Raw genomic sequence first — 26913 nt, forward strand, 5'->3', positions numbered from 1 at the left:
AACCCTAACCCTTCTTGCTTCTATGGTTCCATCTACCTGAAATTCCAACCTCTCCATCCCCTTCTGCCCACTGTCCTTTTCCGACTTATTTTCAATACCCAGTTCTTTAAGGAGGCATTTCCTAACTCTCTCCACTCCCTTCCTTATCCTCCTTTTCCATCATAACACTGTAACACATACCAATTTATTATATTATTTGTTCATACAGTACATCTCAGTTATCCATGCATTTCCAGCACCTGTGCCTTGGCATAGAATAGGCACGGAATAAATGTTGGAATGAATGAGTGAATACAGTTTAAGGGACCCATCTAGTCGTCTTAAAAGAGATACAGGAGTATATTTTAAATTTGTATACATTTGTTTGGAATTGAAAAACATTTTTCTATAAATATTAGGTAGTTCTTGAATATAGGCCAGAGCATAGACGAAACTTTGACATTTGGCACAGGGCAGGAAAGGGAGAAGGAAGGAGGTAGGAATGGAGGGAGGGATAGAGGGACGCAAGGAGGGACATGACAAACAAGCTAAGTATAATTAGTCCTTTTATGCCAAAGCCTCCAAATTCAATGATTCATTGAAGTCTGTTCTACTATAGGATAAAAAAATGTGTTGGAAATGGGAAAAGAAAAAAAGCACTCTAAATCCACTATTCCACCACAACCACTGTTAACATTTTGGGATAACTTGAATATGGCATTTTCAACTTGGATATTTTCAATATGGGTTTGTACTCATTCCTCATTAGTGAGACTCAATACCCATGTTGATAGCAAATGTTGGACAAATATCTAGAGAAAGAGGTGGGCTATTGTGGGGACCCTGACTTGCTTTTAATGACTTTTCATATTTACAAAGCCAAGTATTATTTAAGACTGCATATACGCAGCTGTTTGTATACAGAAATAACCAAATTGTTATCCCTTTGTACTCTAAACCTCAGAAAACTTTTAATATAAAATATTTAATAAACATGGAATATATATACATGTATATGAATATATAGTTTACGACTAATAAAATGAATGTCCATATACCCAGCACTCACCTTGAGAAACAGAACATGACCGTTAACTTCGAGGCTCTTGGTATGTCCCTTCCTGACACAATACTCTGCTCTACTCCCCAGAGAGAAGCACAAGACTGAATTTTGTAGTAATCAGTGTCTTAATTTTATGTAGAACTTTACATTCTGTGATGGTAAATTTATGTGTCAACTTAGTCAGGCTTGGGTACCCAAACTTTAGATCAAATCAGTCTAGCTGTTGCTGTGAGGTATTTTTTGGATGCAATTAACATTTAAATCAGTAGACTTTGAGTAAAACAGATTATCTTTCAGAATGTGGTGGGCCTCGTTCAATCAGTTGAAGGCCTTCAGAGCCAAGACTGAGATTTCCTCGAGAAGGAAAGAATTCTGCCTCCAAACTGCCTTCTGACTCAAGACTGAATCATTAAGTCTTCCCTGAGTCTCCAGCCTGCCCTGCATATTTTGGATTTGGCAGCCCTACACTTGCATGAGCCAATTCCTTAAAACAAATCGATCTTTCTGTCTCGCCTTCTTCTCGCTATCTCCCTACCCCTACCCCACACCCCCCACACACCTCTGCACATGTGCACATCCTATTGGTTCTGTTTCTCTGGATAACCCTGACTGGTATGCCTCCTAAATATGCCTCCAATAGGCATAGTGTTGCCTCTATTAGAATTTTTCTCACATACCATGCAGTTTGCCTACTTAAAGTATGCAATTCAATAGCTTGTATTATATTTACGGAGTTATGCGACATCACCACGGTTAATTCTAGAACATTTTCATCGCCCCAAAAAAGAAATCCCATATTCATTAGCAGTCGATCCCCATTCTCTCCCAACCCTCGCCCTAGGAAACCACTAACCTTTTCTGTCTCTATTGATTTGCCTATTGTAGACATTTCACATAAAAGGAATTACGCAATATGTGGTGATTTGTGGCTGTCTTTTATCCCTTAGCATAATGTGTTCAAGGTTTACCCATGGTGTAGCATGTATCTGTACTTTCTTTTTATTACTGAATAATACTCTATTATATGGACATACCACATTCTATTTATGCATTCAGCAACTGATGGACATTTGGGTTGTTGCTACTTTTGCTCTATTATGAATAGTGCTGCTGTGAGCATCCATGTGCAAGCTGTATTTGAAATTTATGTAAATTTAATCATATTTTATATATTCTTCTGTGACTAATATTTTGCACTGTGCATTAGGTTTTTTGAGATTCATCGAAGTTGTTGATTGAAGCTGTGGCTCATTATTTTCACATAGTAATACATTGTATGAATGTACAACAATGGATTTATCTATTCTACTATTAATAGATATTTGGCTTGTCTTTGTTTTTTTCTGTTACAACCAATACTTTCATAAATACTCTTGTATATGTCTCCTGATCCAAAGGAGATAAATTTTTTTTTTAACCATAACCATCAATTAGAAACACATTTGGTATCATGGTATGCTATAAATATGTAACAAACAAAAATTTCATGAGGCAATACTTAGTAACAGTTATTCTAACTATATGCAACACACACTTATATTTCCTATTCTATTTTAAAATTCATTTTTAAAAACTGGCCCTAATGCATTCATATTTACTTTACAAGCACTAGTGGATCCTTATTGTCCGTTTGAAAAATACTGCTCTAGGCTATGTACCTGGGAGCAGGTTTTGCTGGATCATAGGATTTGTGCATCTGCTCTACTTTTCAGCCAACTCTTGAGGTTTTGTTGCCAATTTCATGGGTATGTTATACTATCATCTTGTCTTAATTTACATTTTCTCACTCTAACAATGTAGATGAGCACCAATTTTATTTGCTGGCCATTTATGTCTTTTTTTTCCCCCTGTTTATTCCCATTTTCCCCCTAGAGAGTGTTTTATTTCCTAATTGATTTTTAGGAGTTATGTTTATATTCTGGATGTGAATCATGTCTTTCAATTATGGGTTACAGATGCCTTCTCCAAGTCTATAGCTTTTTGTCCTCCACGATCTTTGTGTCAAAAATTCTTAATTGAAATATAGTCAAATTTATCAAACTTTTTTTTCACATGGTTGGTGCTTCTTGTGTCTTATTTAAGAAATTCTTCTCTATTTTAGGGTCATAAAATATTCTTATATTTTCTCCTAAAATCTTACATGTTTTGTGTTTCATTTTAAGCCTTTAATCTATCTGGAATTGATTTTGTTTATGGTGCAATTAGGGATCCAAGTTCTTTTTATACAAACATACGTATGTATATATATGCAAAATACATTGCCTCAACTCCTCCCTGCAATGCATACATCATTTCTGCCCAAATTTGTATGCCTGTATTCGGTTCCATCAGTTTACTTATCTATCCCTGTACCGATATCACATACTGTCAATTATAACATTTATAATAAGGTCCATCGGTTTGTTCATCAGAAGAATCTTGGTTATTTTTGGCCCTTCGTGCCCACATTTCAGAATCAGCTTATCAGGTATTAGGAAAGTCCCCGTAGGGATTGTGATTAGAATTGCTAGAATTTATAGATCAATTTGGAGGAAATTGCCATCTTTACAATATTGAATTTTTTTCTTCAGAAGCACAGTATGTCTTCCATTTAGGTAAGGTCTTCTCTCATGATCTTGGGTAACATTTATAATGTTCTCCATTAAGAGCTTGCTTATCTTTACTAGGTACCTTATTTTTGTTGTTGTTGTTTTTTTTTGCCCCAAATATAAGCCGTATTTTAAAATTTTAAATATATTATATCCTGATTTTGTAAAGGGGGAATTTAGATTGCACTGTTAAATTAATGAGAAATTGGAGAGAACATATTTTTGAATTACTCTAAATTATTTTCTGAATGATAAAAAACCCTCATATATGCTCATTCATATGAATAGTAAAATATCATAGCATTCTAAATATTTTACCCAAAGTGTAAACATCTCACGTACTCTCCTTGAGACACAAAGAATGGGAAATTCTGTGCTTTATGTACAAAAGAAGGAACAAAATATATATGAACATTCTTACGAGCAATGCGTTAAAGCTGATCCAGAATGCTAGCCTAAATTTTTCAGCTTGAGATCATTGTCTTATACAATACTGTGTAAAAAGTTTTTCTTCTAAAAATTCACCTCACAACTCAAAGTGTGTTTTTCCTCTTGAGATTCTAACTGAATTAATATGTCTCGGCCTAGACATTACAGATATTTTTGTGGGAATAATATGGTCTGGCTCACATATCAAGATGGGAAATCAGTAGAGCAAGGGCCAAATTACATTGAACTTGATCACATCCAGTATACTCAGGGGGCATTTTATTTGTTGTTACTTACCTAGCTTTTTTTCCAAACCACTTTGCTTCTCTAATATAGTGAACTACTTAAGTATGTGTAAAACGAGAAATCCTTCACTCTATCAAGAGCTGAAACTCAAACCTGTTCTCTATGGATTTCAGTCTACATTGCCACAATAGTCATTTGGATTCTAATCCTTTAAAAACTAGGTTGTTTTAAGTGTTCTCAAATCCTTTGTTTCTTTTTTCTTAGCCATACCCAATTACCAAGGTCTATTTATAAAATTTCATGGCTTAATACAAAAGCCAAGAGATACTCCATTTTCATCTTTTTAAAATAGACAATGACATTACAATTCATAAGCACTTAATATTCGTGCTTAAACGTATCTTGCTTTTTGTAAGCAATAGATCATCATCTGTTTGCCAGAGGGTACCATTACCTGTTGTCTTTTCAGTTTACAGGTCTTTCCGCTTCTTTCTGGGATTCCCTATCACCCTCCCTCGGTTTTTTTCTTAAACTCAAGTTTAAACTGAAAATCTTCCCCTGAAGGTAGTTGAGGATTGTTCACATCGTACCTAATCCATTGGATTTCCTTACTGATTTATAAAATTTACCCTCTACTCATATTAGGAACAAAATGCTCTTAATGCTACTATAAATACCATCATCTAAATGGATTGGGAGGTCAAAGAGAAAGATTTATTTGCTTCCAGTGACTTGAATTAATGTCAGTGTTCAGTGCTTTAAGGAGCCTATTAATTTCAGTGCTATTTGCTTCTTTAGAGCTTAGCAGGGGCTTTCTGGAGACAAATGTTAATGACTTGATTCAAACGCAATACATTCTAGCACAATTTATAGATCTTCATGTGTGGTTTTACATCACATTCAGGAATAGAGGCACTTCTCCCTGTGTGTAATACGCGTATATTCCATTTTTTTGATGCATTCAAACTTTTTATCTGGCTTTCAACAGTTTGACTTCAGCATTGATTTTGTTGTATTTATTTTACTTGGTATTCATTTAGCATTTTGTACCTGCAAATTTCTGTCCTTCATCCAATTTGGGGAAATATTTTATTCAACGTTTTTTCCTGCTTCATTCTCTTTCTTTTCTCAGCTGGGTGTTCTATTTGTAAGTATGTTGTTTGATATCATGTTGTGGGTCTCTGAGGCTCTGTTCATTTTTTAAAAATCATGTTTCTTTGTTTTTCATCTTGGATGATTTCTTTTGCTCTACCTTCAAGTTCACTTTTTCCCCCTCTGCAATTTGGCTGTTAAATCTACCCAGTGAGATTTTTTTTTCTGAAATTTTAATTTTCAGGTGCAGGATTTCCATTTGATTCTTTTCTTCTGCTGAGATTTTCTATTTGACTCGTGAGATTTTCATTCACTGAAAACATGTTTTATTTTGCTTCGTGGAGGATAGTTTTCATGGTTACCTTCAAATTCTTTTCTGTCAGTTTCAACATCTGATTCATCTCAGGATTGGGCTCTAGAAAATGTAATCCAAATGTGATTTTCCTGTGTCAGTAATTTTGATTCATGTCTTGGTCATTTTGAATGATGAGTTGTGGAGGTTTGGGGTCTATTATTTTTCCATGATGAGTGTTATTTCCTTTATATTAGTAGGTAATTTTCTTGGCTGGATTATTTGCAAACTCTGTTTTTTAGGGACAGCTCTGGTCTCAGTTCAGATCCTTTGTTGTCAAATGAACTGCTGTAATTCTGTTTCGAGTGGTTCAGGACCTGTCGGAGATGTGAGCCAACAGAGTTTGGGAAATCCCCTCTCTGGAGCCTTCCCTTCTGCGATTTCCTAATGTCTTAAGCGTTCAGAGTTTCCTGGCTTCACTTTTCTGGTTCCCCAGATAAGAAAAATGGAGAGGTTTTCCATATGCACCCCTGCTGCCGCTGAGCCTGCCTCCTGGACTGTACCGAGTCTCAAGCTAAACGCCAAGGAAAGGAAAATTTTCTTGTATAGTTCTTATCTGTCTCCCAAGCAAGCTGCCCTTCCTACCAGTGAGCCTGCTTCTGTTTGCATTCAGTATATTCTGGTAGTTGCTTTTTGTATAACGTCCAAGTTTTACATTATAAATGTTTTCTACGGGGGGATAGTCCAGTAGGGTCTTAGTCATATTTGGAAGCAGAAGTTCTTTCTCTGCCTGTGACTTTGAATCTTGCCTTGCCAAATGCAATAGCCTCCTAACCAGTCCCTCCTTCTACCTTTGCCTCCTAAGGTCTATTCTCAACATATCAGCCAGAGATACCATTAAAACCTAACAGGAATTTCCAATGTTCTCTCCATGTCACTCATAGTAAATCCAAAAATGCTTACAATATCCTACTCTGCCTATCTGAAACTCCTCAACCTTGGTTTCCTGGTCCCATGTTTACGCTAGTTTGCATCCTACTTTTCTGACCACTCATTCAACTATTCCTATTTCCTCTTGCTCCTCTAATCCTGAAAGGTGGGTCCACCCCAAAATTACAGTTCTCAGCAGTCTGGTCTTTCTTCTTTTCACTTTCATCTACAGAGATCTCCTCCACTTCCACACTTTAAGCTTACATGACAGGACACTGAATGAGACTTTCCCTGTTCTCAGGAATTGGAGACCAGGACCCGATGCTGAACGCAAAGAGGCCATAAGGATTCTCTACTTTCTCAATAGAGCTGCAAACAGCACTGATGTAAGGAAGAGTTAAGGGCTTCTGGGCTCAGGAGAGTGAACCTTCTTCACTCGCGTATCTGCCCGGATTGGAATACACGCACCGCGAAACTAGAGTGCGTTTGTGCACGTTCTCGCTACTGGTGTCAGAAGGCGGGGCTGATCTCCCTTTGCGGCCAGCATGGGAGTCCTCCCGGGCGGAGGCAGCCGGCCGCAGGGAGGCGGAACCCAGACGCGCGCATCCCTGCTTCTGGCCGGGCGCGGGGCGCGGTGCACCACGGGCGGGCGCCACCGGTCGGCATGGAGGAGCGCGGCGATGCCGAGCCGACCCCGGGTTGCAGCGGTCTGGGCCCGGGCGGCCCTCGCAGCGGCGGCGGCGCCCACTCCTGGGCCCCCGAGGACGCCTGGATAGGCACCCACCCAAAGGTCAGGAAGCGCGAGAGGAGCGGGGCGTCGGTTCAGGCCGCTACCCCCGGCGGACCCCCGGGCTGCACGCTACCCTCCACTCCTGCGGGGCCGGGTCGCTGAGTGTGCGCGCGACCCTCACGGAAGGGGACCCGAAAGCACCCTGCCAGCCGCAGGCGGTATTGGTTTTGCGTGTTGAAATGAGTTGAACTGTTGCTCAGACACGACCCCCTCCCCACCTCCCCCCCCCCCCACCTCCCCCCCCCCCCACCCCCCCCTCCCCCCCACCTCCCCCTCCCCCCCACCTCCCCCTCCCCCCCACCTCCCCCTCCCCCCCACCTCCCCCTCCCCCCCACCTCCCCCTCCCCCCCACCTCCCCCTCCCCCCCACCTCCCCCTCCCCCCCACACACACACTTCGCTCGCTGTTCTTATCCGCAGGGAAAGACAAACCCAGCCCCTCGCAAGCCAGAGGCCGACAGCAGCCACACCACTAATATCTGAGTTGTTGCCGTCTAGGGCTGGTTCTGGGGATGGGCTCATTTACTCCCCACAGCAACCACGCAAAAACAGTTTGTGGGCCACGGATAAGATCTAAGAGACTGTAATGATGAAGGTGTAGGCACTTGGCCTCGGGCCCACACAGTGCGTCTGGATTTTGCTGAAGTGCAGCTTCCTAAGTTTTCGAATTTCTTGGAAAGTTAGGTGCCTCCCCAAAGCAAGAACTACTCATCTTGTGGGTGTATTTTTCTCTAGTAGCAGTAAGGGAGGGAAAGAGAATTTCTTGCTTGCTTCTGTTGGCGCAAATTGGTGCCTTGTACCAGTAATGTGCCAAGCAATGAATGGACGATGAATGGCGGCGGTGGGGGTTTTGTAGGAATCTCAGGGACTGGTCTGGTAATTTTAGTAGAATTGCAGCCTCCTGCTGGAGAGCAATGTTCATAAGGGATCACCTAAGAACAGTCAAGAAAAGGAAAATTTTGAGGATACCAGCCTGAGAAGTTAACCCCTTTTCATTTTCTCCTGCTTAATTTTTTCCAGAACTCTGTCCCTTTATTCCCCCTCAAGGTGAGAAAAACACACAGGAACATGGAGAGGTTATGCAGTGCCAGAAAAAGAAAAACCATAAGGTGGAGAGGCAGCACAGTGGTTAGGAGTATGAACTCAAAGTCACGTTGCCTGAGTTTGAATCCCGGTTCTGTCACCAGCTTTATGATTGGGGGCAAGTTGTTTAATCTCATTGTTTCCTCATGTGTAAAATTGGAGTAATAACTTACCTCACAGGGTTATTACAGGATTATATCAGTTAAAGTGTGTAGAGCAATCGACAACATAGTAAGCTCTGTGTAAGTATTTAATAAGTAAAACACCCGCAACAAGTTTTAAAAACCTCATCTAGATTTGGTGGTGCTGTCAGTGTTTATAATTGCAGATTTTTTTCCCTTTGAAGTTAATGGCTATATAAGCCCTGACCATCAGATCTTCCCTTTTGATTTTCTTCCTGAAGGATCTAATTGATTAATAAAAAAGAAAGAAAAGAAAATACATTGGGTCCTTGATTTTTCCAGTTCTGCATTTTTAATATTCGATTTGAAAATAACGTAGTCTACCCAGTAATATGGCATCAGCTGTATCACCCTTAAACACCACTTTCATTATATTATTCTCACGCTTAGAAATCCTCCATGTTTCCTTATGGAAAAAAGTCAGAGTTTTAGCTTAACCGTCAAGGCCTTGCAACCTAGTTCCCAATTACGTTTTCAGTGCTTGTTTTCAAGCACATGTGAAGTTGGAGGAAAACGAACCACACCCCTGTACCTGTATACTTGCGATGAAGCGATGACGCCGGTAGGAGAATGTGACATCAGATATGTAGCCAAGAGGGTCTACTGATCCCTCACCTCTGCATTAGCCCCGCTTACTCATCTAGCCACTGCCTAGGTGGACAATCTCAGGTATCCCCTGAAGCAGCAGTAGCAGCTTTCTTGGTCCTTTCTTTAAAATCCAGCAACTAAAGAACTCCCTACTCTTAAGTGGGAAGAGGTGGGGAAAGAGGCCAGGAGTGGTATTCTAACAGAGTTTTCTCCACATGCAAATAAGAGACCAGGGAAATAGAAGCTTCCACTGACATGCCGCAACAAAAATCTTATTAAAAAATGTCTCTACTCCTGGCAGGTAGGTTTCTTTATAGGCCTTTGAATATGTGTGGCTTATTCTCATCTTTGTGTGATTACTTACACTGTTACTCTACCTTCTCAATTTACTCAAATCGTATGTGTCCTCCAGGGCTCAATTGCATCCCACCTCTGCCATAAAACATTCACCAATTAAGCCATCTGAATGGAGCATCTCTGACCCGTTGTGTCACGTTTTTGTAATTCCACTCACTTGGCTTTTAATTACTTACTGTCATTGTTATTTGCCTAACAAGTATGCAATGTGTTTATCCAATAATTGGAAGTTTTTTAGATGCAGGGATCAGATCTTAAATTGCCTTGTAACTCCCACTCTACCTAGAAAAGAGTTTTATACATTAGATATATTTAATAAATAGTTGTTGATTGAGTGAAAGAAAATATTAAGAGATTCATCCTTCTCTGTTTAACAATTACCTTTTGATTTTCAGTATTTAGAAATGATGGAATTAGACGTAGGAGATGCCACCCAAGTTTATATAGCATTCTTGGTTTACCTGGACCTCATGGAGAGTAAGTTACTTGTTTATATTGTTTCATTATTGGGTCTGTGGTGAAGAGTTGGGGAGTTAAGTTGGAATATTGCATTGCTGACATTATAATAACCATCATATATGCATTTACTGTTAATTTTGTCAATTTAGTAATTTCTTCATTTACATTGGAAATTACCGGGTAGCAGAAAATACTGAAAAATAAAGAGAAGAGAGTGTTATGAGTGGTATTTTCTCAGCTGAGTATTAGGTAGAAGTTTAGAATTTTGATTTTTGATTTTTGATAAACACTACTTTCCATTCAATGATGCTCTTTCAGGTAAAAGCTGGCATGAAGTAAACTGTGTGGGATTACCAGATCTCCAGCTCATCTGCCTTGTTGGTACCGAGATAGAAGGAGAAGGGTTACAGACTGTGGTGCCTACACCCATCAGTGCTTCCCTCAGCCATAACAGGTGGGCAGTGATTTTGGTCTTTGGTTAACAGGTTAGTTCATCACATCGTACACCTTCAGCTTATGCAGTGTTATACGTCAGTCATGTCTCAATGAAAAAAAATGAAAGCATGGTGGAATGTGAGTGGATGAGAATGATAATATATTACGGGGAATATTAATTTTCTGTTAAGAAATAACATGACAACTTTGATACTTCATTGTTAGAAATGAATTGTTTTCCACGTACTGCACAACCCATCTGAGCACAGCAGTTTTGCTATCCTACACTATGCAGCTTAGCTGTTTGATTAGAGTACTTTTTAAAAAAATGTTCTTTATTCCTTAAAAACTTTAAATAGCATTTTTATTACTAGAGAATCTGGGTGGTATACAAGCCCGAGAACCAGAGGATTTGGTGATTTGCTGGAGGTGCAATTTCATGTTATTTACAAAGGGCATATAGCATAAAAGGCATTACAGCTATCCCCTGTCTTGAAGTCCCAAGTTTGTAAAACTGGACCAAACCCTGTCATTTACATAGTTAACTACAACTTGGTTATAAAATATTTCTCGAGTGATGACAATAAGTAATCTCACTTATCCTTTAAAATCACTTCAGGAGCTATCTTGACTATTGAGTGGCAGAGAGGCCTATATTAATATATTTGTATGGCTTATTCTTTCTGTTGTTTATTTTATGATGTAAATGGATTTGCTGATTCCTTAAAAGGTAACAATTTTAGATAAGATTTAACATTATATCTGAGTGAATTTCTAAGACTCCTTACACAGTTTTTATATCCATTTCCCACTTATTTTCCCAGGCTTTGAACCTGGTGATTTTATGTACAGTTTCTGGTAATAGCGCAGTCAGATTCCATTACAACATGAATGTGTGTTAGAATGACAGTGAGTGAATGCAGTACTCTGAGCAGAAGTACAGTTTGTGACTGGTGTTTTCTGTAAAGCAGTTATACATAGTATATGTTCATAGTTAAAACACTTTGGCGTATTTTTCAAGTCTCAGGAGGTCTTTCAGGTTAAAGTTGGTATGAAATAACCTGTGGGATTACTAGATCTCCAGCTCATCTCCTTTATTGGTACTGAGACAGAAGGAGGAGGGTTACAGACTGGTACCTACACCCAGCAGTGCTTCCCTTGTGTAAAGATTGATTGTATACTAATTGCCGATCTCCAGTGGGAGAATAGAATTGGTAGACTACCCGTATCTGCTTATCTCGTGGGAAAATGATGCTGGTGGAGTATGAGGTTGTTTGTTTCTTGAAGGGAAGGACACATCTCCTTTTTCTCTCATCTAAAAATACGACGTAATGCTGATGTAAAATAATTTTTAGCTTACATTTTAAAATACTGTATTATGTATTTGGATTGTATATACATATGAGGAAGTACTCTAGATTGTTTCTTACTAAGGTAAATCTAAGAACCCATGTAGCACGTTTGGTTAATGACTGTAGAGGTTGTGAGAACAGTTTCCCCAGACCCAGCAATGATATAAAATCATCTTAGTAGTTTCATAGAGACCAAAGGGACCAGATGAATTTAAACATGAGACAAGCAGAGGAATCCTAACAAAAGCCAGGGGCCTTTTTTTGTGCTAAAGTAGCAAATGAAGTCAACTTTCTGGTCAGATAGCTTCATTAGTTTCTTTTTTGGACCACTTTGGCCCTTGATATTTGTTGAGTGTCCCTAAATGGGAGAAGTATATTACAATGAAGTTAGGAAAATAATACTAATATTACAGGTTTCTGTAGTAGTATTAGTATTACAGGTAATTCTAAATGGGAAAATATCTTAAGTAACTTACACAAGGACCCATAGCAAATTATGAGGAAAAAAATGCTTTTCTATTTTTTAATTACCAATTTTTTTCCTGATAGAACCTATGTTGTCTCCCATTTCAATGTCACTTTAGTTTCTTCAGTAAAATATGAGAGTTGTGCTGAAAACCAAAACCACAGTTGCTGTATTTTAAGCTTAACTGTGTTTATACATGTTATGAGTTTTAAAAAAAAGTTGAGTGAAAGTGTTTTGTAAATGATAAAATCCGGAGACAGTTAAGATACTGTTTTTTGAAATGATCTATAAATCTTTTTGGCTTAGTAATACAATGAATCATTCATCCTTTTAAACCTGACTGAATTACAATATAAATGACTCTCCCTGTTGGTGCCAGCGCAGGAGAGTGGATAGGTCATGGTGGAACCTCTCCAGTGGCCATTTTATGCCCCCAGTCCCACATGTTGGTGGCATTTTGTGTGCTTTTTGCTGATTGATAACCTCTAAAATGGACATTTTACATGAGAGAGATTTTTTCCAGATGTTCTCTTTCTTAGCATCTTCCAATCTGGATATTACTCTAGAAATTTGGAAAAAGGCTTCAACATTCCACATACCAAACTGGTCATCTGCTAGTTCAGCAGCCATAAGGCTAAAAGTCTAGGAACGTTGGTCAGTTAGTTTGATCAAGAGACTTTTAGCAATATTATTGCAATTTACTATGTGGTCCTCCTTTATAACACCTACGCATTTATTGCTACTCAATATATTTAGTTTTCTTTTGATTGTTTACTGTCTTCCTATCACTACAAGAAAATATGAAAGCAGGAGCTTTGTTCTGTTCATTGCAATTTCCCCAGTGCCTAGCCTGGCACCTGGTACTTGGTATTCATTATGTGTTTGTTGAATGACTAAATGAACTCTCTTAGACTACTAAGTTCCTGCAGTGGAGACTTGCTAAATAAAATGTTAAAGAGTATAAGGATATGCTCAAGTAACCTTCCAAGAGTTTCTGAAAAATTAGAATGTCTGCAAAATCTATCTGCTTGCAATATTTGTCACTATTGCCCACACTGTGCACTGTAACTATAATATGCCCTTAGGATAGAGAACAATCACAGGTCTGGAGAGGCACTCTCAGTGATAGGAGTAGCCTCCTTACCTTTCAGTGAATTTTTTTTCATTCATAGCCACACCCCTGCCTTTCATCCCTTCTTTTTCCTTAGTGTCTTGGAAAAAGGACTTAATGTTAATGGTGGAGTAAATGGTTACTAGAACTAAGTGAATTCCTTCTTTAGAAGATTTAAAAACAATTATTCAATTGAGGTATAATTGACATATAATATTATATTGGTTTCAGGTGTACAGCATAATGATTCGATATTTGTGTATGTTGTGAAATGAACACCATAAGAAGTCTAGTTGACAACATCACCTTACATAATTACGAGAAAATTGTTTCTTGTAATAAGAACTTTTAAGATCTACTGTTGCAAGTTTTGATTATGCCATGCAGTATTATTAACTAGATTTAGAATATTTTAAAAGATTGTTCTTAATTATGAGATTTAATCCTGAAATGCTAGTTTGTTTTGAAAAATACCCTATTAATTATTTCCCTGTATTTCCACTCTTCAAAAGTATATTCTTTGTTATAAATTCATTTAATGACCGTTATTTAATGTGAGGCCTAAAGTTTAATAATGCGTAAAATGATTTCTGTCCTTTGACTTGCCTGCATGTCATATGTGTGTCCTCATATTACCTCTGTTGGAAATCTGTTGCTGGTGAAACCCCCAATTCTGGCAGTTTCTTTTAACTGACACAGCAATTTTTCTCTCATCCTCCAAAAGAAAAGCTTGCAGTTTCTATTAGCAGAATGGCTTCCCACTGCGGTGAATAGCTACACAGGCACTTAATTGTTCAATAACGCCCCCTGGGAGTTTAGTCACCTTGCTTTTTCGCTAGTAAGTCACTGGCATGATTCCCGAGGAGGCTGTCTGTTATCCTTGAAAGTTTTCTTCAGGATTGAGCCTGCGGAGGAATAAGGCTTCTTCTGCACCAATTTAAATTTACATTGTGTTTCAGAGTTGGATGATGGGGTGTCATTCCAAAATACCATAATGAGGCAGATCAAGGAGTTAATGTCTTTAATTGATGAGGCTACAGCACGTGCCATTTGGTCCCATTGAAGAGGACAGAAGGAGAATATTGCTTTCTGTGGGTTGAAAACAATAATTTTAACCCATGATATATTTTGTTTCAGCAATATTTGAAGTTAAAAGTAATATTGCCTTCAACTTTCTTGTCATCTGTGTAAATGTCCCGATATGACTTAGCCTGTATTGTAGGATTGCTACAGAAAAATGAATGCTCAGGTTTATGGAGGTATTTAGATAAAGAAGGGCTGTACCTGTTTGTTAGCCTCAGGCTTGTTTTCAAGTTTGCTTTATTAAAATTGGAACCACTCTGTTTTCAGTATGCTGAGCTTTCTGAATAGTTATGAGAAAGAAAAACCTGTTACAGACATCAAATTCTGTTACTGTTTATGAACAACTATGATTTTTACTGATTTATCTCTTTCTTCAGGTGGGTTTTTTCCCCTTGAGATATAAAGAACTCAAAAATCTGAAATTTTTCATATTAATACATAGGTTATGTTTTCATAGTGGATTTCTGTCAAATGAACTATAAAGACTTATTATCTAAATTATTATTTTAGGTTTGTGTGATGAAACATCTCTACAATATTTTTCCAAAGAACTGAGCTGTAAAAACAAATGTATATGTATATATATGTATATATATACGTATATGTATGTGTGTGTGTGTGTGTATAGATATTGTTCTATGGTTTCTAAATTAAGATTTCAAACTGTAAGCTGGTTAGAAGTTAAGTGAGATAGTATTTTAGTGTTTCATTGTTTTCAGCATCTTTATAGTTGTTTGTGATGTTTAAAATAGAACTTTGGAACCTTTTGTTGTTGTTACTAGATTGAGAAAGCACAGTCTGTTGACTTAAAGGCAAAGTAAACATATTTAGGAGTTTATCAGTTTTCTATAAAGGAAAACAAACAAGAAAGGTCTCGAATGGGGACAGGTGATGACATGACTTTAAACATATGGTAAAAAATAGACTAGAAGAGATCCTGGACAAGAATCTCCGTAAGGCTTCCCAAGCTGGGCTTTGAGTAGCAAAGGTAGATAAACTGTGTTAGTCCGTTATTACCAGACATTCATTGGTAAGGTTCGCCCCCCCCCCCCCCCACCCAAGGAGGATAAAGAGCGCTCAGAGATGGGAACTCCACTTCATTTTTGACAGTGACTTCCCTCAGCTCTGAAGACAAATCCCTCTTTACAACTCTGAACTAATTTTCAAATTTTAGGGTTTCCCATGTGGTGTTTTGAGTAAGTCTGAAAATGTTTTGCTGCTTATATCAAAGAACCCTGGGAACAAATATGAATGAAATGGAAATTTCTATCCCAAATTTCAGTATATGGGCTAAAATTTCCACACAGTTTACCTTAGGAAACACACACACACACACACACACACACACACACACATACATTCTGATTTAAATATCATATTTTGAGAAATGGAAAATATGTAAAAGTTGTCTTAGTAGATTTTTTCCCTTCCATCTGTGTCCCGTCCTCATTATACTCTGCCAGGTAGGGATGTTTAAATAACCTTTTAACTTTTGTGTATTGTAGTGGCGTTAGTGTCATTTCCCATCAGTGCTGAGTATTGAAGATTCTAATATCTGTGGTTGCTTCATCTAAATAATCTCTTTGTAAAGTAAATCTCTGATATGAACAGGAATCTAGCTGATTTTTATGCAGTTTAACAAAGGTAGAAATTGCTTCTTAAGGGAAGGGGGTGGATAAAAGCATTATGTCCCAAATTGCAATGTAGCAAAGCTGGCATAGTGCTATATAGTGATACTTGTATTTGGTGAGTACTTGACAGTTGGCTAAACCTTTTTATGTGTGTTACCTCATTGATCGTTACACTAGTCCTGTGTGTGGATATAGAGGTGTGTTATCTTCATGTTACAGCACCATTTGTTGAAAAGAATTTCTCCATTGAATTGCCTTTTGTCAAAAATCAACTGACCAGGCTTATAGCATAATAAGTAATATATATATAACAATATAACATAAAGGATGGGAGAGGGAATGGAGCTACGTAGGAGCAAGGAAATCACATCAGAGAGTAACTTGAAGAAATAAAGAGTACCAGAAATATTAAATATGTAGGTTAATATGAAAGACTAATCTATTTTTAATCCTTTCTTCTCTTAACTTTTAAAAAAGAACATAAGATTATATAAAGCAATAATTATAACACTGTATTATTGAGTTTATAATATATAGACATAGTATATATGACAGTAACAGCACAAAGAAGGGAGAAAGAAATGAAACTATATTGGAGAAGTTTCTATATTTTGTTAGAATTGAGTTAGTATTAATCTGAAGTAAATTGTGGTGAGATGTATATAGTAATCTCTAGAGCCGTCACTAAGAAACTGAAAAAAAAAAACAACTGTAGTTAAAAAAAAACAAAGAAATTAAAATGGTGCACTAGAAAATATCTATTTAATACAAAAAAAGGTGGTAAAGGAGGAACAAAAAGACGTGCTGTATAAAAAACAAAAATAAAATGGCAGACATAAATCCAACAATACCAGTATTAACATAAACGGATTAAACACTTCAAAGGACAGAAAATACAAGACTGGATATAAAAGCAAGATCCCACTATATGCCCTCTCTGAGAGACACACTACATTCAGAGACACCAATTTGGAAGTTTCAGCTGTTGCTTCTATAATGCTATAGTCGGAATGTGTTTTCCTAGATTTTATCTGTTGAAATTCTAATCCCTGAAGATGATGATACTAGGAGGTGGGGCTGCTGGGAGGTGCTATATGCCATGAGGGTGGAGCCTCCATAAATGAGAGTAGCACCTGATAAAGAGATTCGCTGCTTCCTTCATTCATCGTGAGAGGACAGAGTGAGAGAGAAGGCGTCAGCTTCGAGGCAGAAAAATGGCCCCCACCAGAACACGGCTGTGCTGGAACCCCGATCTTGGATTTTCTGGCCTGCAGAACTAGAAGAGAGAAATTTCTGTTGTTGACAAGCTACCCAGTTTGTGGTGTTTTCTTACACCAGCCCAGATGGACTAAGACGCATACCCTTCTTTTTCCTTTCTTTCCGCAATTCCAATTACACACATGGTAACTTACTTGATACGGTACCAAAGACCTCTCATGTTTTATTTTATTTTCTTAATTCCTTTTTTCTCTCTGTTTCAATTTAGTTTCTTGTGACAAGTTTTCAAGTTTGCTATTGCCGTGCCTAGTCTACCGTTAAGCCTAGTCAGTACTTTAAAAATATATATTATTTAAAAATTCTAGAATGTCCATTTTATTTTCTTTAGAATTTCTACTTTTTCTGCTTCAATTTTTTTATCTTTAATTTTGTCTTTTTTTCTCAGTACTTTAACATATTTACAATAACTATTTGAGAGCCTTTAGCTATTAATATCATCATCTGAGTTTTTCAACAACCTTCGTTTCCTGAAGGTCTTCTTATGTTGACTTTTGGCTCTTGATTATTAGATACATTTTCCTGCTTCTCTTCACATCGTTTAGAATTTTTTACATTTTTCACTATATTCCAGACAGTGTGTATGAGTAATAGACTGATGTTGATGATACCCCACCCCCAAAGAGCTTATCCTTTCCTATATCTGGCAAGTAGGGTAAAAGCCTGATGTAGCCAGTCTTACCGGAAGTCAAGAGGGGTCAGGTCTGAGTTGCAGCTTTAGGTATCTCAGTTCTGTTCTGGTTTCAGATGCCTAAAGAATGGGTTCAGGCCTCTGTCTTCGGCAAGACTGTGACTAGAGCTTGCTTGTTGCTTTCCAGTCCCTTCCCTAGTTTTAGGTGCTGTTGCTTCAACACAGCAAAAGGCCCACGAGAGAGAATTGGTGAACTGGAAGGATTGGTGTCTTCCCAGAGTCCAATCTGCCGTGCCTGTTCCTATGCGGCTGTTACACGTCCTGCTGGTTTCTCCTTACCCCAGTGGCGTTGCTTGTTTGTGGCAGGCTCACTGCTGTAGACATTTGTGCCCACACTTAGTAATTGCCCTCAGAGACAGAAGTGGCTGTCTCTCGCTCTCTACTTACCTGGGAAGGACTCATTTCTTTTTGGAATTGAGTTCCTTCAAACTTCTTTTTAATGGCTGTAAAGAAAAATGTAATATTTTAAAGCAACTGGTCTTTTCTTATTGTTATGGTAGGAATGGTGGTCTTTTGAGATCTTCTGCATCCTAATTAGAAAGTGGAACGTCTTCCTGCTGATTTTGAATAAATAATATTGAAAAAAGAAGTATACTGCCCTGTGATCATATCTTCCATTCTTACCCTTAACCTTTTTCATAGTGTAGAGTAGGGATCAGCAAAGCTTTTCTTAACGAGCCAGATAGGAAACATTTTAGGTCTGTGGGAAGAGTGATTCAACTGAGGCTCTCATGTAGGAACTTACATAATCACACAAAATGTATCATTTAAAAATGAAGACCATTCTTTGTTCATGGGCTGTGAAAAAATAAGTGACCATAGTTTGCCAAGCCCTGGTATAGAGACAAGTGATAAAACAATTTGAATGCTTTGATGAACAAAAAGACAGTGAATATCAGATACTTTTAAGAAATTAAATTCTAGGGACTTCTTTGGTTCCAAGTCCTACACCATTTACCATTGTGTATCTCCAATAATAAGTACCAAAAATGATGATCCCGAGTTAAGCCAAGTTGAATTTTTTAGTGTAACAAAGTTGCATAATAAATTTTAGAAAAACATTTGTCAGAAATTTATTTTAATGTTTATATTCCTAAAGATTTATTGTACCCATATGGAAACCTTCATTCAAAAAGCTTCATTTTTCTGCCCAGGTATTTTACCACGTATTGGGCATTAACAAATTAAAAAACAAAAACAAAAACAAAAAAAAAAAGCTTTCACCCTGAAAATGAGTACAACCCAGTAGAAAACAGATACTTAGATGTATAAACACATGGTAGTGATTATATTATATTAGGTTGGTGCAAAAGGGATTGCGGTTTTTGCAATTGTTTTTAACCTTTAGAACCACGATTACTTTTGCAACAACCTGGTAGTAACGTAGGTTTGCACGCGGTGCCTCTGTAGGGTAGGATACGTAACTTTGCCCAGAGGTTGGGGAAAGATGACAGGAAGACTAAGAGAGAAGATGATGCTTTGCTGACTCTTGAAAAGGAATTAACAGTTTGCAGGGAGACAGATTTTATTTATCCAATAAGTGTTTCATGACAGTTATGCTTAACAACTGAAGTATTGCTGTATTGTTGATTTACCTCTTTCAAGGTCATTTTTAAATGGTTTGAATATGAGGAAACAAACTTAGAAACTCATTCTCTCATCTCCATTCGGTGTCTTCGTAAACCTGGGTAGTAAGGAAGCAGCCTCTTGTGACTGATGTTCTAACAAACCAGTTATCACTCTGAAGCATATTACGTAAAGATTAAGGGATGTTTTAGCAAGGACAGCTTAGTTTCAGCTTTTCCGGAAGGTTATTGCTGTTTTAAATTGCTTAAAAATCTCCAATGTCTACTACTGATTTTTTTTTTAAATAAAGCATTATAATTATTGTAGCAGTAAGAATACAACGCAGATTTTTCTTTTTAGATTCTTTATAGTTTCAGTAGCTAATAGGATGGGTGAAGAGTGACCAGAAGAATTTTTACTTAGGGATGGGAAGTAGAACTTAAGGGGACAAATTATACTTTTGCTAAAGAGAATATAGTGTTGAATTATTTATGTATTCAGTGGTAGCATGTTAATATGCTAGTAAATCTTTTTTCAATTTCTGGAGACTTGGTTAGCTTAGAGAAAAAGGCAACTGAGCATTTTTTATTTGCCTTTGAAAGAAAGCTCTGAAGGTTACATTTACTGAATTGTCAAACACAGGCTTTATTGAGTAGGTAATAAGGAGTTTTAGTTTGTATAAACAAAAGTCAATAGTGCTTTGAAGACCTAGATATTAAATTTGATAGACTATTTTCCACAGCAAGCAAACTGAACTCGTGTATAACATTGATTATTTGATATATAAATTTTACCCAGGAAGGTTTATTTCTCTTTCTATTTTTCTCTTAGCTTTTATGAAGCATTGGAATACATATTGAGAACCATAAAAATATCTATAGTTAAATCTAATAATCCCAATACTTGGAAAGACCCAACAAACATTCCAAAAGAAACAAGTACCTGAAAAAAGATGACCATCACAGCTTTTATGTATTAGCACCTTCACCCCCCAAACATGACAGAACTTTATAGCAATTGGGGAATGATGGGATAAATTATTAGTAATATTATATAGCCATTTAAATAGGTAGTAATTATGAACACTGTGGGGGAAATATTTATTGCAGTCCATTTGGTACAAACCTCAGTACCAAAGTGCTTCGCTGTAAGATAAAGTTGGAAAATGAACACTTATGATCCGTAGCCAATACAGATGCACGGAACACTCACTGTTAGTTTCAGCTTTTCCAGAAGTTTATTCCTCTTTTAAATCGCTTAAAAATCTCATTCTGTAGATTCCTAAGTACACTTTGATTCTCACAGGTATGATGATCAGGAGAGATGGGTGAACACAAAAGAGAAGGATCGAAAGTCTGCAGATAGCCCTTCCTTGCTGTGTGACAAGACGACTTTAAATGTTTATATTTGAGCCTCCAGACATTTCCTTAGCATTATGGATATAATGTTGTTGCCTACCTCTTCCCCAAGATTTTACAGAATTTCATCTTATTAATTGAGTGACTGTGAATCCTAAATGTATTGTGACTTTATTTTCAGGATAAGGGAGATATTGAAGGCGTCTCGAAAATTGCAAGGTGATCCAGACTTGCCGATGTCTTTTACTTTGGCCATAGTGGAGTCCGATTCCACAATAGTCTATTATAAACTCACTGATGGATTTATGCTGCCAGACCCTCAGGTCAGTTTTGAGGCAATTAACAGTAAACAGTGAAAAAAGAGAAACATTATGACATGATTCTAATTGTGAATCGAGCTATTCATAAAACTGCCTCTTCCTCTGCCGTATGAAAATTCAAGGAAAAAAAAGGCTCTCTTTTCATACCTCAGGAAAATGCTATATTTTGTTCAGTGACATGTGCCTAGTTTTTGTAAAAATAGTTTGATTTCCTTACAATATGGAGAATTTCATAGTTTCCCCGTGTAATTCATGAAGTCACAGTGTATTTTATTATTTGATGAGTAAATGAGGTGGAATGTAAAGGCTAAAAATAGTTTTAACCAAAAGAATACTTCTTTAAGTTGTGTTAAATTGGTTGACATTTTGACAGGAATATTTTAATAAAATAGATGTGTTATCTATTCTGTCTTTACATACTGTGTTGGCATTAGGATAATTATATTAAGATATCTTTCTAGTTTTACTTTTAAATTACATTATTCATTGGGGAACAGGTCCATCCTGATCTTTTTTTTTTTCATGTTACAGAATATTTCCCTTAGAAGATGACACCTCTACCTCCCGACGCTTACTTTATTCATACAAGACTGGATTTGAGACCCATCAACCTGCTTAATCTTTTATCTCAGAGGTAGTCAGGGTTGACGTAGCTGGTCCCATTCCATACGTTTTTTTCTAAAGAATATAACTTTCTTTAGAAGAATTTTGTTGTTGTTCAAAAATATAGCGTAGTTGCTGTAGAACTTTCTTACCTGGAAACCGTTCAATTACAGTTGTATACAGGTTTATGCCTAGGATGTGTTAAGGGGAGTGACACATTTCTTCATCCTGCACTTACAGCTGCCTCACTGTTCGTTGCTTCCAATGCCAGCACATAGTTGAGGCTGTCACCTCTGTCCCTTAGTCAGCCCTCTCAGTGCCTTTGGCTACGGCAGCCAGTCTGGAGTGGCCTTTCGTATACACCTGGTCACCTGGAGAGTTTAGTTCGTCTGCTTTTTCATCCCCAATAGAAAGAGAGAAAAAAATTCTTTCAGTTGTTTTTAGTGTTGCAATTACCGTTACTTCCCTCTTGGTTAACTTTAAATAGAAACTGAAACAATGCTCTTCTAGGGTGTAAGCTCACATGTCTAGATGTATAGGGACCAGAGAAATGCTACCTGTCGGAGTACTGAGGCTTCCTTTCCTTCTTATTCCCTCCACCCTTACTATGTCACAGTAGACCATCACCAGAGAAACACTGGGGGACAGTGTCAGCCTTAAAAACAGCTTTATGAATTAGACCCAGTTATTCCACTTTTGTCATAATCTATTCCAGTTAAGGTGCCTAAAGTGTAAATTATTATAAGCATGAGGGTGTTATAAGTGACATCACGTGTAATAGCCCAAATTATAAACCTCTTAAAAGTTTAGGGCAGGGGTCAATAAACTTTTCCTATAAAGTGCCATTTTAGGCTCTGTCGACCATATAGTCCCTGTCACAGCTTTCAACTCTGCAATTTGTAGCATAAAAATAACGATAGACAATAGGTAAACAAATGGGCAAAGCTGTGTTCCAGTAAAACTTTATTTCCAAACACAGACCCAGAGTTCACCAACCCCTGGTTTAGGGAAATAGTGAACAAACAGATACGAATCGTACATTATTGTATTCTTTAAAATTAGTAATGAATATAATAAACATGAGAAAATATTAAGTAAACATGGTACAAAAGTGTATAAATGGGTATGATCATGGCTGTAAATAGCACACCAAACATGACAAATTACTATTTGTCATTTGATTATAATAGGATGGCAGCGCAGCAAAAGGATGACTTGGTCTTTCTTCAGTATTTCAGTTTTTCTTTATTTGTATTTTATAATAAAAATGTTTTTTAAAAGTACCTTGAAATCTGTATGAGTTATCTATCATTGCATAATAATATTACCACAAACTTAGCAATTTAAAAGAGCACTCATTTGACATCTCTAAGTTGAGTCCTTTATAAGGCTGCAGTCAGGGTACTGGCCAGGGCTGCAGTCTCATCGGAGTCTCGACCGGGAAATGGTCTTCTTCCTCACTCATGTGGTTATTGGCAGCTTTGCATTCTCTGTTGGCTTTGGACTGAGGGCCTCAGTTCCTAGTGGACTATTGCCAAGAGGCCACTTTCAAGTCTTTGCCACTTGGGCTTTGCCAGGTCAACTGGTTGCTTCCTCAAAGCCAGCAAGGAGAGTCTCAGCAAGATGGACCTCATAATCTTATGTAATGTACTCTTGACCATCCTTTGCCGTATTCTGTCGGTTAGAAGCTAATCACTCTAGAAAACGACAACAAGAATGGGAAAATGGCAAAAAGTAGGAACACTACAAAATGGTATAAGAGTATCATTCTTGGTCTGTAGTAGTGATATTTGAATGTTACTTTTGATAATATTTGAATTTTCTATTTTTGATGGAAGTTCTTGGAACTCTTTCAGATTTCCTCTGCTCCCCCCCGAAAGCCTGAAGACGTACCAGTTCAGAACAGTATGTGCTTGTGTAACTCCAGTTGGCAGTTTGCAGATCTAAGGATCCTAAAACAGTTTATGATGAATTTTCAGGGTTTCTGCCATTTGATTCCTTTTGAGGCTTCTCTTCACAGTGCTAGAAAAATGGTGCATTTTCAGAAAGAAATGTAAGCTTAATGAATGTTAGATTTGTGTGTTAGATCTGGTGACCGGTGGTTCTCTGGTCACTATAAGACCAGATGTGTCCTTTGAGGTTGACTGTGAAAGCTTCCTCACAGACATCATTAAAACTGTACGTCCCAGAATGTTTACGCTTTCAGACTGTTGTTCCCTGTGTAATTGACCACAGAGTTCTATCCAAAGATGGCCAGACACCTGCTAATGTGGATAATGGTCCAGAACAGTTCGGAAAGGGAGACAATCTAGCTGTGTCTGTCTCATTTTAGTGAAAAACTAGGTAAAGTGATTTTTTTGTGTTTGTGGTCAAGTAACTTTGTAATTGCATTTACATTCGTGTCTTCTCTTATACGTCTGTGTATCCCATCACCTTCCACAGTAACTGGCATGTAAACTAGGCTCTTAATAAATATTTGGTGGGTGGATGAGGGCGGCTTGTAGACTTGTTGAATTATACAGTGGCTTATTTTCTGCATCAGGGTAAACTAAAATGATCCATTTGGACGGCAGAGGGCACTGCTAAATAAGCACAAAATTTTCTGACTCTAGAAGCAGATCCGCTTGAGAAGTTGTGCTCTTGCAAATTTATTTTCAATCTGTGGGAAATAGCATAAATAAAAATATAAATAAGTGTTATGTGCTCACACCCCCTTTTTTTCTGGCATGTCTCTAAAATTACACTCTCTACTGTCATCACATATGTGACTTGATTCATGCTTTGCTCAAATTGTAGATCTATATTTAAAAATAAAGCTCATTTGGGGCAGGGGTGGGAGGGATGGGTGTTTTTTACTAGACTGTGGTTTTGTTCATATCCATGTGAGATGATGCATTTCATTTTTTCCTTGCCAAAGGCTAATTTATTAAGTAAATTTCAGGTTCATCTCTACATATCAAGAGACCCAAGTTCTGAAACTCTGAACTGCCTGAATACCAGTGGTGAAAGACAAATTACTGCCGTAATACACATAAAATTTTATGTAAACGGGGAGCCCTCCCTAGATGGAAGCAGGAAACGGGGAAAGGGCGTGCAATGATTTCTTCAGATAGCGTGTCTTTGTTTTCTGGGGTTCCTGGTCAGCATGCCCTCTGTGCTCGGACAGGTCAGTGGAACATTAGGGGATCTAAGTCCAATGACCCCAGACTAACTTCTTTTGTGTCTTGGGCCTCTCTAGAAGAATGTGTTCCTAAAGAGTATAGATCCCTTGTGTAAAACATGAGGGCCGTGTTACTTGGCAATTCTAAGCCACAAGCAGAAAAGAAGAGTCAACTACAAATTCATGTACTCTGTATTTCTTAAATTAAAATAGCTTTATACGTTAATATGTCTTGGACCAAAGGACTCAGCCAGAACTTCACGGTGTTTCATCCCCTCTTAGCATTTCTCCTCTGAATTCCTCTCTGATGTCACTTTTTCCATTGCAGCCCCAGCAGCCATAGCACAGTGGTTCCTGCCGAAGTTACAGTTCTATACAGAAGCTCTTTATTCATCTGCTGTATTTTTACCTCGACTGTTTACATGTGCAGAATAATGTGGTGTCCTCTGAACAATTAACAGTACAATTTTCCCTTCTTTCAGACCAATAGCTTTTCTGTTCCTTACCACCCCCACTTCTGCAACCTAAGCCTCTTAATGATCTTTGAATGAGAACTGCTTGTGTTCACTAAGGAAAAATCATGTGACTTACTGGGTGGGTGTGCTTTCAAAATGTTTAGGTGATTCTGGAAAGCTTCCCCCAAGCCAAATTAACCAAAATCAAACAAAGGTTGGCTTTTTAGGTTTCAGGGTACTGAATGAAGGTAATGATAGGAAGTATCTAATTAAAGTTCCTTTGTTTATTAATTTATCTTCAGACATAAACTGGGCTCCTTCTATGTGCCTAGATGACTGGTAAGTGTTGGGGATACAAAGATGAATGAGATGAGTGAACCTCTAGCCTCAAGGAACTCAGCCAATTATAATTCTCCTTTGCCAAAACCCCAAAAGGGTGTTGTCAGTGTGCCTAAGGAATGAATACCTGTCACATGGTCTATGAAGTTTATACAGTTTGCTTCACGGTGAAGTTATTTGCTTCAACAACTTTTGGCATATTAACCAGTGTTCAGACAATTACTGTATGTATATTATTTGTCCCAAAGGACTGAACTTTGAATAGGGCACAACGAACTATTACACAGTGTACCTCTCAAGATCTTATTGTCTGGCTAGAGAGGAGACAATCTATGTATCCGAGGTAATGTTAGAGCCTTCCCGGGCAGTCTGATATATAAATGCTGAATTATAATTGTGTGGCACTTTACTCACTACCAAGCGCTTCAGCACTCTTCATTTTGATTCTCACAATGGAGCTGATGTTCCTTATTAATACTTGTTGTTAACATAATTATCTTCATTTCCTAGATGGAGGAATTAGGGTACCAGTTGGTTAAGCAGTGACTTCACGTCGTCGTGAGTCAGTAACGAGGACTGGAGCCAGGTCCTAACACCATGCTGCCTCTTCCTTGTCTGCTGCAGACAAACACCTTCATGTACGTCAAAGAGCCTCAGTGCCAGAGGGAGCTAGGATGTGATTTAGGGATCAATTGTATTATCCTCTTGTACTCGTGAACAACTGGATCAAAATGTCGAGCAGTCTGTGGATACTTTGGAAAACCATATTCGTAGGCAATATATTTACCAAGTTTTATTACAAGGAATAAATACATGAATGCACTTAGGGAGGGAAACCTAAAACAATATTTAATCTGAAACGAGAAAAAGCTCAGAATGGTTCTCTGCTTGTTAGAGCTAAATTTTGTGCTGTCACAAAGAGTAGACTTGGGGAACTCTTAAATGACGATTTCACCCTTAGTGAGGAAGAGTCTTGCACCCTAAATATCCCC

At 37.8% G+C, this 26913-nt stretch overlaps 1 protein-coding gene across 1 annotated transcript; it reads left to right on the forward strand.

Moving 5' to 3' along the window:
• Positions 1–7263: 7263 nt before the first annotated feature.
• Positions 7264–24461, forward strand: TSEN15 (tRNA splicing endonuclease subunit 15). Its single transcript, XM_033091944.1, has 5 exons — positions 7264–7409; positions 10013–10094; positions 10395–10530; positions 21226–21367; positions 21896–24461. The coding sequence occupies exons 1-5, from the start codon at positions 7284–7286 to the stop codon at positions 21914–21916; spliced, it is 507 nt and encodes a 168-aa protein (XP_032947835.1). The 5' UTR covers positions 7264–7283; the 3' UTR covers positions 21917–24461.
• The last annotated feature ends 2452 nt before the right edge of the window (positions 24462–26913 follow it).

Source organism: Rhinolophus ferrumequinum, chromosome 22 (genome assembly GCF_004115265.2).
Source record: "Rhinolophus ferrumequinum isolate MPI-CBG mRhiFer1 chromosome 22, mRhiFer1_v1.p, whole genome shotgun sequence".
NCBI lineage: Eukaryota > Metazoa > Chordata > Mammalia > Chiroptera > Rhinolophidae > Rhinolophus > Rhinolophus ferrumequinum.